Source organism: Gobius niger (genome assembly GCF_951799975.1).
Source record: "Gobius niger genome assembly, chromosome: 12".
Taxonomy (NCBI): domain Eukaryota; kingdom Metazoa; phylum Chordata; class Actinopteri; order Gobiiformes; family Gobiidae; genus Gobius; species Gobius niger.
In genome coordinates, this window is record NC_136863.1 from 34862124 (window position 1) to 34874369 (window position 12246).

At 41.5% G+C, this 12246-nt stretch overlaps 2 protein-coding genes across 5 annotated transcripts in view; one reads left to right on the top strand and one right to left on the bottom strand.

Annotated features, from left to right (window-relative positions):
• The first annotated feature begins 419 nt into the window (after window positions 1-419).
• Window positions 420-8180, top strand: sv2 (synaptic vesicle glycoprotein 2). The gene is made up of 13 exons (XM_079568099.1): window positions 420-521; window positions 3120-3215; window positions 3475-3636; window positions 3735-3897; window positions 4959-5080; window positions 5336-5478; window positions 5553-5630; window positions 6073-6156; window positions 6241-6329; window positions 6890-7017; window positions 7182-7277; window positions 7364-7523; window positions 7686-8180. Exons 1-13 carry the CDS (start codon window positions 431-433, stop codon window positions 7867-7869), a joined length of 1596 nt encoding a protein of 531 aa, XP_079424225.1. The 5' UTR covers window positions 420-430; the 3' UTR covers window positions 7870-8180.
• Window positions 8181-11153: 2973 nt separating this feature from the next.
• ap3b2 (adaptor related protein complex 3 subunit beta 2) overlaps window positions 11154-12246 on the bottom strand; it is a 30568-nt gene continuing 29475 nt past the window's right edge. For all 4 annotated transcript variants that reach the window (XM_079567216.1, XM_079567214.1, XM_079567215.1 and 1 more), the window contains 2 exons: window positions 11600-11738; window positions 11154-11407 (listed from right to left, as the gene is read on the bottom strand). In XM_079567216.1, the coding sequence (XP_079423342.1) occupies window positions 11257-11407; window positions 11600-11738 (290 nt within the window). In that variant the 3' untranslated portion in view covers window positions 11154-11256. The remainder of the gene's footprint in view (window positions 11408-11599; window positions 11739-12246) is intronic.

The following is a 12246-nucleotide window of genomic DNA, read 5'->3' on the forward strand; positions in this document are numbered from 1 at the left end:
CGCGTGCACTTCCTGGTCCTCCCTGGCTGTCAGCAGGTACAGACGTTAGCTCGGAGCTAGCTCGGAGCTAGCTGCTGCTGCGGCTACAGAGCGAGAACAGGGGTTACACTCCAGGCGTCTCGGCCGCTGGACGTGGACGACCCTGGTTTTATGCGGATGTTGGCTATAATTTAAAATATTAGTTTTAATTGTCGGGGTTAGGCAACGGTGAGGTTAGGGTTAGAAAAGTCGAATTATTTTTTTTTCTTTTTTTTTTTCTTTACTCCTCAGACCTCAGCTGAGAGAGTGACGTCAGACGCCAGAACCCGCCCCCCGCCAAATGCCTAGACTTTAGATACTTCACGCCAAAACTGTCATGATGGGGCGAGCATAAGGAATTAAATATGTTTATCGGCGCGTTTTAGGGGCCAACCTTCTGTTCGCTTTAGGGATGTCTCGTCACGCGTTTGCCGGAGATGCAGACGCCCTGGAGCCGCTTCTCCGTGAGGCAGTGGAGACAAACCTGGACTCTGAAGATGATGGTAAAGACATCACCTGTTAAACAGTGTGTGTAACTAAACCAGTCTGTGCACAGTCTGTGCTTAGCAATGTTCAAGGCAAGAGGACGAGCTGTAATAAAACACGAGCTATAGGTTTAGTCAAAAGTACCTACAAAGAAAACGTGCGAGTCATTTTCACCTACTAGACTGTGATGACGTCATAATGTCCCTGCTCCAGAACAGGACTGAGGAGGCAGAGCTTTTTAAAGATGCTCCTCATTAAAACATATCTAGGGTTAGACTCAGACATGTGTGGGTGTTGCACTGTTTGAAAGAAATCTTCAAACGGAACTGACTAATGCTCAACACTAAAACATGTACAATAGGCAGGATGGATGAGTGTGTTTGTAAGTGTGAGTGGGGACAACGGATGCAAATTAGCCCATGGCTACAATCCGGAGTGTGTTCATGCACTGTGCATGTACATAAACACCATGTTCATGAACACCATAAAGATTAAACCAATAAAAATAGATTTTAAGAAATGATGTCCCCAAATCTGACATTAATCCTTTGGTTGAAACTTGAAAGTCCTTTCAATTATTTTGTTCTGACAAACAAAGACATTGAACTTTGTTCCAGTTTCCACCTGAAATTGCAGAGATTTCACACTATAAACTCAGCCTTATGGACTGTTACAATCGTTACCACGATGTAATGTAATTCAATAAACTGCCCACCACCTAAATGTTGGACATGTCACATGAACACGACCTGTCCGGGTTATGCTTGTGATGTCACAGCGTTTTGCAGTGTCAGAAATGTTGTTTCATTTTGAGTGGAACTAAGTTTAGAAGTTCAGATTGGTCAGGGTTTTATTTAGAATGAGAAGAACACATGTGCACTGCTGTGGTTCAGGGATGTTAACCTGACTAGAGTTTACTCACAGTCAGAAATAAGAAATAAGACAAAGCAAATGGCTTTTTCTTGAACAGTTTAATCAAAGGCTCGCTCCAAAACAGGTTAATATTTATGTTCTGCCACCAAATGATCTATTTCTTATTTTGAAATTGTTTTATTTTTGTAAATACCTGTGTGACTATGAGAAGTCGTAGTGCACTTAAACACAGCACGGGCACTTACAGCACGTCATGGTTCTGCTCTTCAGAGCTGTGCGTTTCACACAAAGGTAAGATGCTCTGAAGTTTGGCTCCACAGACGATGTTTTCTCTTGTTTAATTTATAATATAATAACAACATTTTTTGTTACAATATTGAAATGAAATGGAATTATTATTTTGAGCATTTTGTGAACTGAACCAGATGCAGTTTAGGCCAGTTCCTTTGTAACAGCTTTAATTTACATTTACAAAAGTCATTTACATTTACGTTCATATATGAAATGCATTTTCATCAAATCTTTTTATTGTTTATTGTTTGCGAGAACCAAGAGTCTGTGCTCTCCTCAGCAGTGTTACAGCTCGTTTCTTACACAAGTCTGAATGTGTAAATATGTAATCAGTGTTAAAGAGTAGTCGGCAGAAGAGCTCCTGCTCCAGGCAGCCACAGTCAGAGCCACAAGAATACAACACAGAGCAACACAAACATGACACAACACAGAGCAACACAAACATGACACAACACAGAGCAACACAAACATGATACAACACAGAGCAACACAAACATGATACAACACAGAGCAACACAAACATGATACAACACAGAGCAACACAAACATGACACAACACAGAGCAGCACAAACATGATACAACACAGAGCAACACAAACATGATACAACACAGAGCAACACAAACATGATACAACACAGAGCAACACACACATGATACAACACAGAGCAGCACAAACATGATACAACACAAACATGACACAACACAGAGCAACACAAACATGACACAACACAGAGCAACACAAACATGATACAACACAGAGCAACACACACATGATACAACACAGAGCAGCACAAACATGATACAACACAAACATGACACAACACAGAGCAACACAAACATGATACAACACAGAGCAACACACACATGATACAACACAGAGCAGCACAAACATGATACAACACAAACATGACACAACACAGAGCAACACAAACATGATACAACACAGAGCAACACACACATGATACAACACAGAGCAGCACAAACATGATACAACACAAACATGACACAACACAGAGCAACACAAACATGAGGAGGAGACGCACCTGTCACATTGTTTAGTTTGTTTATTGGACACAAATGTTAGACTTCAAGACGAGCCACAGTCATTCTGTAAGAAAAGCAGCTTGTTCGTTACGAGGCTACAATGTTGTTCATATTACAGACTTATCTGGTCTTAACTGGTCTGGAGGCTTGGACTTATGTACCTATACCTAATAATAAACCTAGTTTTGACCTCAAACCACTCTTTCGAAGACAGTGAGGTCAGAGAGGTTTAACCTGCCTCTTCAGACCCAAACCACTAAAACACTGATGTGTCATGAGGCTCAGGTGACCTCACGTCATGGCATGAGGTCACTTCTGGGCACAATAATAACATAATATGCTAATATGCTCAAACAACTGATCTTGAAATATGAATAAACTGATTTTGAATTTTGTCTGCTTCCAGGTGACGTCATTTTTGACAGAATCGCCTCTGCCACAATGAACAGAGAAACTGGTGCCACGAGAAAATTAACGTTCGAGGAAGCGGTCGAGGAAACAGGTATTAAAATCCACTCTGCGTGATACAGATGTTTGCTCCTATTTAAAACGTGCTCCTGGCTGGAGGAATAATAAAGCTAAATGTGCAAATTTACTGCTTATTACTGCACATTCACATTCATAATGCATTTAAATGTGATGGCTCTTCAGTAATACTGATATCTAACAATGAATAATTGACTCATTTAGTGTCCATAATGGAAACACAGTATTGATAGACTAGACTGAATTAAGATTGACTATTGTGTTTTTTGTCCCAGGTTTTGGTTTGTTCCACTGGCTGCTGTTGCTGGCCTGTGGATGGGCCAATATGAGCGATGCTGTGGAGATCCTCTGTGTGTCTTTCCTCCTGCCGACCGCCAGCTGTGATCTCCAGCTCAGCTCTTTGGACAAGGGCGTCCTCACAGCCAGCATCTTCCTCGGTAAGTTTGACTTACATATAAACTGTTACACCCAAATGCATTCATCCCCTCCCTCCACACTAAAGTCTGTAATGTTTTAATTAACCGGTCTTTTGTAGGGATGATGGTGGGAGGCTACGTGTGGGGTTACCTGTCTGACCAGAGGGGGCGCTGTAGAGTCTTGGTCGTGTCGCTCAGTGTAAATGGCATATTTGGAGCTGTGACCTGTGTTGCTCCGAGCTTCTGGCTCTTCCTTCTGCTGCGGTTCATCAGTGGGGTTGGGTGAGTCGCAGGTCAAGTCAGTGTCTACAGAAACATAAATGGCAGCCATGTCTCTTGTCAGTTTGCACCACCAAATAAATCTAACATTACTCTCATTCTTTACTTCTCCATCCAGGATAGTCACAAAGGAAATAAGTCTTTCAGTCTTTTTGCTATATAATATAACAAGTTTACACATCATTTTCATTCCAAATTGAACCCTCAGCATTTCAAACTGAGCAAAATGAAAAAAACAAAAAAAACAAAGCACACTTGCCACTCACTTGGCTTCTGCCATGTTGTTGCTATGCTATGACGTCACTTGCTTTCCCTTTAAAAACATTTTGTTAATAGGTTGTGCTCGAGTTCTAGAATCATCTCCTCCAATTAAAGGCTTACATTTCACACTGAGCTTATTCAGCATAATAAAAACCTATCAGATTCTTTTTTTCTTAAAATATTCAAAATATCTTTTGTATGATGGACACTCGTGATACACTTGAATTGTGATGTGTATTGTATCGTGATCTCTGTATTGGGATACGTATCATATTGTGAAGTCGACCCAGCCCTACTATGACATCACATAATCTCTACCATTCAGGTTTGCTAAGGTAGAAAATGTCCAATGTCCTGATTATCAACGCCCATGTTTTTACTCATTGTCACCCCCTTTGCAGACCCTTGTGAGAAAATAATTCAACCTTGTATGTGTTAGAATATATTAAACTTTTTTGTTTCATGTGGATAGGCTGAGTAATTCCAATAATCACAGAGATACTTCATCATCCAGCTAAAACCTGCAGCCTTTTGGCTGTTGCCTATTACCATCGCTGCCACCTCCGACATACCCTATTACAATTACATCCACTGAAGGGCACAGCCCGTTTTGTTTTGTTGCACTTTCCCACTGACCCCAAATCAACATGTTATCTGGGAGCTGGTGTTTCTTTGTCGGGGAAAACAAATGATCTATAAATATATCAGCGTGCCTGTGGAGATCTGACCCTGGGAGGGTGGAAACTTCAATAAAAATCGAGCTTTCAGAAACCGTTGAAACCTTGATTTTCTCCTCTTTGCAGGGTGGGCGGGTCGATCCCGGTTATTTTCTCATACTTCTCTGAGTTCATGCCCCGTTTGAGGCGCGGTGCCATGATCAGCGCTCTGGCCACTTTTTGGATGGCTGGAAATATACTGGCAGCAGGTAAAGGCAACACAGCAAATGTAAGGATTTTATTTTGAATCTGAAAAAGGTCTGTCACCCTCGAGTCCTCATTGTTCAATTCCAGGTCACTTAACTCTTTTCAAATCCAAGTTCTGAATATGCAAGTGTTAAGGATTCTGTCCACAACTGAGCACCACATTTTTGCCATTGCGAGACAGAACCTCGTGCCTTTGTGGAGGTCTATGAGCTCCAGATCTACTTCCTTTGTATTTTGAAGGATGGTCTTGTGTTTAGGTCTTGCCTGGCTGGTTATTCCTTATAACTGGGCCCATTTTGAGAGTTGGAGAGTGTTTGTGCTGCTGTGCTCCATTCCCAGCCTCAGCTCAGCGATCGTCTTCAAACTACTGATGCCTGAAAGCCCCAAGTTTCTCATGGAGGTATTTGATCAGAAATTAATACGAGTTGTTGTTGTTTTTTTGCTATTTATTCATTTAATTGTTTTTTCTTCCAGGCTGGTCAGGAGAAGGAGGCGGCGCACGTATTTCAATTGATGTTCAAGATAAATACATGGGGGAAAGGAAAAGACAAGGTACTTCACTATTTCTCTGGGCTCTTATGTTTATCTGATTTGCAGCAAGGTAGTAGTAGCTGTTGAGTCAACAGACTTCATTTATCAGGGCTTGTGACTGGCCCTATAATAGCAGAATTGTCCAGTGGATGTGCAGCTGAAAGTCTAGTGATGTTAAGTATTTCACGACCGCACTGTAGCAGTGGGTCATGAGCGAGTCACAGCTGTAATTCTTCTCCCGATGTGTCACTAATGTTTGTTTTCTTCTTTATCAAATTGTCTCTTCATTGTGTTTTGATTAATATGTAACACAGGTTTTATCCCGTTAAACTGGGTAATAATTAACATAAACATGGAAAAATGCACTTTCGTCTGTGTATTTAATCATTTACAGTTCTGTTAGCTTAAGTTGGCACAGCTTTACCTATTACATACTGTTTTGTTATTGTTATTCTCATAACAGGAGTTTGCTCTGTGTACGACCTCACACGATGGCAGCAGATCTGTACATTTACAGAAAGAACCTCTTCTCAGTGTTTACAAAAAGGTAATGCTGTAAAACAACATATTGGACTTTAACTGTATGTATGTCATTTGTTGGTTGGAACGTTTTTATTTTTGTCCATGGCAGGCTTTGCTGCCAGTCAAAGAGATGTTTGGAGACGTTTTAAGGATGAGGAGTATTTCTTTACTCGTCGTCTTCTACTGCATCTCGTTCGGGTGAGAGTTCAGTCCTTGTGTAGACAGACAGGAGTGTGTGATGATCCATGTTAACTGAAGACTTTATGGGTCACATCAGTGCCATTTCTTTGTCTCACCTTTTCACCAACTCCCATTTTGATCTAGCATGAGTTCACATACGACTCCCTAATGTTTCTATCATATTTTTAAGGGAAAAGTCAAAGAATGTTTGTGAGGATGTTTCACCTCAAGAAGCTTTGACAGCAGCTAATAAGAGATCATTAGTTGCTGACAAAGCCTCGTGGGGTGAGAGTCTCCAACACTAAAACCACCCAGTACAGATGACGGCTGTCTTACTCGTGGAAAAGTCTCATTCAATCAACTGAAAATGTCACCAAGATTCACAATGGCCACAAAAAAGCATCAACTTATTGAATAAATCTCACCAGATACTTTGGCCATCTGTATGCCATGGCCATGTTAGTATACAGGTATATATGCAGCAGTTAATAACAATCAAAGAGGAGAGATGAAATGTAAAGAAAATAGACAAATGCAGAATAACAAGTCGTCCTTGTTTTTTGACCATGTTTGTGCAGATACTACGGCCTGCAGATGTGGTTCCCTGAGCTGTTTAAAAGAATGGAGGACGGGGGCTCACCTTGTGCCAATGTCTCCAGAGTTTATTCACTTCAAAACGAGAGCTGCTACCCGGTGAAGACAGCAGGTGGGCCACAGAGAGCAGCTGCCATTTACTGCCTTCACTGTTTACTTTAGCTTTGACGTATTTGGGGCATGTAATGGGAAGGCTAAACATCACGAAACATACAGCTCACATACGGTCGTCATGTAGTGCTTTGAATTTAGAACATGAGATCTTTTTTCTTACAGTTTATAAGGAGGGATTCTACGTTGCCGCATCAAATTTTCCTGGAAACATCTTCACCATTTTAATGATGGGCAGCATCGGAGGAAAGGCCCTTCTCTGTGAGTCCTTATAAAATATTATAAAATAAAGCCATTTTTATCCTGGCTTATCCTTATACTGTAATTACCTATATTCTCCCCCATAGCCTGCAGTCTGATTCTGTCCAGTGTGAGTGTGTTCCTCATTTACGTGGTGAAGACCAAAGCCCACAGTCTGCTGCTCTCCTGCATCTTCAGTGGAGTCTCCGTCGTGGCCTGGAACGCCCTGGACGTGCTCGGCACAGAGCTGTACCCCACACACCTCCGGTAACCAGCGCTTATGCGAAAAGTAATCCTTAGGCCTCTGGTGTTTGTTTAGTTAGTCTTAGTTAGTCTTCTCTTAAGGTTAGACCCACTTTAGAGCAGGTATTATACTTTCTACTTATCTATCATATCTCTTCATATCAACCCCTCCTCTCCCTCCTCCAGGTCGTCTGCTCTCGGCTTCTTCACCGGAGTGGGCCGGATAGCCTCCATTACAGGTAACATTGTTTTTGGGCAGCTGATGGACACGAACTGCGCCGTGCCCGTGCTGCTTGTGTCGGGGCTGCTGCTGGTGGGAGGACTCGCCGCACTGTTACTGCCCCAAACCAAACAGACGGAGCTCGCATGATCTCGGACAGATTAGATTAGGACTTCATTTAGTTTTCAAAGCTGTTCCCATTTTCAGCTTCAAAGATTCTGAAATTCAATTTAGAAAACCACAAACTTCAGACTATTTTGTGCCAGGTCAAAAGTAAGAAGGTTTTTTTCTTCTTTTTTTTTTAACTTATAATCGTGGCATCTCAGAACATTCCAATATTGCAGCATTTGGTTTAGTAAGATTATTTTAGTAAAAATCTTTATCTTGTTTGAGTGGTTTTCACTCATTTAGACTTTTTACCTGATCTGACCAAGATGACTTTGCTTGTTTGAGGACATTTCAGACGAGTTCTAAGGTAATCTTGCTTGAAATAAGAAAGTAAAACTTGTATTTTCCTAATGTGGAAACAGGGCTGCAAAATGTACTTGTCCCATTCTATACAATTCTGTTGTAAAGTGCAACCAAATTATGCAAATTATTCATACAGATTTTATGAAGTGATTTGGTTGCATTGTGTGGAAGTAGATGTTAGGGGCGGGTGATAATAATCAAAATAATCTATTTTCTTTTTAACCTTGATCACAATTTTGATTGATCATGATCCATGTGAACTTGTTATTCCCTTTCAGTGGTAACTACTAAAGCCATCTGCTGCATCGGAAAGTTTACAACAGTGGAAACTGACCAGTCGGAGGAGCTGTTGTGGAGAGTGGCTGTATTTAACACAGAGCTGCTTTATGCATTTGACAATCTCTGAAAAAAAAAGGAGAGCCCTGGTAGAAGTACACACTGTTTTAAATATTTAGAATCATGTGTTTATTTAAGTTATGGACTGAAATACAGAATACAGACATAAATAATAGGTAAAATGATATGCAAACCAAATCCAACGGTTTAAAAACCACTGTGATGCCTTTTTCCTCCAACTGCTGTGAATTACTTATTTTATTAGCAGTATGCAAAGCTCAAGTCTGTAATCTCGCGATATCGACTGAGCATTTACGTAGTAATTGAGACTGATGTGCAGCGTGCCTTTGTGAGGCATTCCTAAAAAGCGTCGCGTGGAAATGTACTTGACATTCTGTGTACGCCTCTCAAGCATTAAAACACAAGGTTTCACTTTGAACCGTCACCTTGGAAAAGTTACAGAATGTTGGATGAAGGCAGACTCTGCTTTACATTCAGACTGGCTTTGGCGTGTCGGAGTCCTTGGCTGTTTGCAGACGTTCAGATGAGATTTCCCTGATTTAAACTGAAAAGTGCCATGATAATTAACACAACCGTATGTAACGTGGCCTTTGCTGTAAAAAGCCTTAATTAAAACACATGCACAGTCATTCCAAATACAATAAAATGCAGGCTTTCCATTCATGTGGCTCTGTTGCTCTGCTGTTTCCATGATGGAATGTTATCTGCTCATGTGCATTTGTACAGTCAGGGATAGAGCTGGATATCGTTACTTTTTCCCCCGATACTGATGCGTAACGATACTTGGTTTACGATACTTAAAGAAACATTTTTTACTGATACTGATACCAAAATATCTGTCATCTGGAACCAGAAAACATACTAATAATGTTAATTTGTTTCAATAAAGATGAGTTCTTTATCATTTATTTGAGAGCAGTAAAACAAGTAGTTGTCCCTGGACCCAACCTGCTTTTGATACTGTTACTTTTGATACCTAAACATTTTATTTCCCTGTACCATACTGGTATAGTTGAATGGTACCCAGCCCTAGTCAGAGGACCATTGGATGGAACACTCCTCAAATTGTGCCTGTCTTTTTGACATCAAGGTAAATTGTCTTTTTTTTTTTTTTTTTTTCTTAATTGTCAGAAACCAAAGACTTTTTCAAATTGTATGTGTCAATTGAGTGTGATGTAAGAACTATAATAAACAGGATTTTGTGTACTTGTTGTAGAATTGCCTTTGTATAGTGACAATGGTCCAAGAGCAGTGAGTGAGTGGAAGTTCGCTGAGGCGCTGCTCAGACAGAAGAGGAACAGTATGAGGTGCCAGTGTTTTAGAGGAAGAGCATTTACTCATAAAAAGAGTTTATTCACTCAAAAGCATGTGCAAGACACTGCCCCCCTTCTTGTCTTTGTATGAATGAAAAGACAAGTATGAGACCTTGTATATCTTTATTTGTATAATAAATAAACTACTCCAGGAGCACAGTTCACACACAGAGGAAGAGGAGCTTCTGGACATCTCAAACACCAGCGCTTAGAGACATACGGTGGAAGTAGCAGTTTCTTTTACATTCGTCATGAGGGCAGTACTGCTTTCTTTAGCTAAAACTGTAGTAATGCTTTGGTAAGATGTGTCCCTTCAAAGCCAAAGTGCAATGGTTTCACGCACATAGTTGATTACGGTATACTTTGTTCCTGTATAGATTTACTGTATACTCTTACATCACAATCTTTTTTGTAATTTCTTCATGTTGAAACCTCTTTAAAGTAAACTACATTGGACTGATGCTGTCATTTTCAAAAAGCAGATCATCTTTTGACTCCTTAAGGCATGACAAGCGTTTCAACTTTGGCTCTGAAGGGCAGACGAGCTGGTACAACGACTGCAACCGTGAGCAGCAATAAAGAAATACAATTTTGAAATAAATTATGCATAACGTTCAAAAAACATTCAACACAAGAAGGTTTGTAACAAAAACAGAGAAGCTGCCAGATGATGCTTGGCTTTCAAAAAAAAAGAAAAGGCAAGAAAACATAAATAACAGTACAATTATCTGTAAGTTTTTGAGTAATATAACTGCTGTTGTTCTTGTTGTTGTGGACAATGTTGAAACATCTCATTTGCCGGATTGTAATATTCTTCAAACACACACATTCATGCACACCACACTTTGTCATAGTAGTACTTTTTACATACAGCATACTTTTATACAAGATTGAAATGCCGCGCTGCCCGTCCCAATCGGAAAAAATATTGTGCAGGAAATATGCAAGCTGAAGGCTAAGTCCTAGTGTAGTTTGACTCTGATGTCTTTCTCCTTATGCTACATTAAAACATTATCATGGCTTGGGATGGAAACTAAAGGTGGTCCGTGCTTTTTTTTGTAGTTTTGGAAAAATATTCTACTGCCATATGAAAGATTATTACATATTATTGAGCTGTGTTCAAGGCAACTCGGACGTGGGAAAATGCCCTGGAACGCCGCTCAAACTTGTAATACAACTTGCAAACTCGGGGATGATTAGAATTGTCCCAACTTCAGTATCACGATGAGGAGTTTATCTGAATCAGCGATGTCAACATTTGTTATTGGTCACAACCGGATTTTGGAAACCCCCCAAAATAGTTGCCTGAACACAACCTTAAAGAAAAACAAAATGCTACTGAGGTGAAGCTGCGGTGGACGTCCCGGTTCTGCTGCTGTTGTCTCCGCGCCGCACGTCACTGCGTCAGGGCTTGGAGGATCTCCTTGACCAACATTGTGCCGATCAACATTTTGTCGCAGTTCACCATCAGCTGCGCCGCTCCCTCCGCTTTGGTCGCCACGGTGACCAGGACGAGGCTGTTGCCGGTCACGGTCCGGGCGGCGAATCTGTGAACGGGAAATTCAGGCGGAGGGACAGGAGTGCTGAAGATTAGAAACGTTTCAAAGCAAAGCGAAGACCGGGAAATAAGGAAGTAAAGTCAAAAGTTGAGGGGAAAAAAAGATGTTTGTTAGCGCACACGTCTGGGATTTATCACATGGTTTATTAAGGACCTATTAGCGAAGCTGTGCTGCTCTGACCTGCACTCGTCGTTGGAGCCGCAGGGCACTCGGCTCAGGTTGGCGGCAGTGGTCACTCTCTGGACGATGGCGTGTTCATTTCGACATTTGGAATCCAGCGTTAGTTTCTCAGCGATCTCGTTCATGCCCATGAGCTGACCTGCGGAGGGGAAACAGACAAAAGCTGGTTAAATAGAAGGCGTTTTGGAAAACTGATAGGGAGCTTACACATATCTTAATCTGTAGTCATTGAGAGCCTTAGACTACCGTATTTTCCAGACAATAAGTCACTTTTTTTCATAGTTTGGCTGGAGGTGTGATTTATACTCAGGTGCGACTTATCCATCCATCCATTTTCTTCCACTTGTCCGTTTCTGGGTCGTGGGGGCAGCTGTTGGAGCCCAAATCACACTGCACCAGCCCCTATGGCTCCTCCTGCAGGTGGTGGGTGCACAGAAGGACGGCCTCATGATTCAATCCAGGCCTGTTGGCCTCTCTTCAGGCGCTTCTGACCCGCTCTGTGTCTGACCCGTCACCGAGGACCTGTTTGCCCTGGGAGACCCTACAGGAGCACGAAGCCCCCGACAACAGAGCTCCAGGATCATTCAGGTGCTCAAACCCCTCCACCACGTTAAGGTGGCGGTTCCTGAGGGGAGGTGCGACTTTTA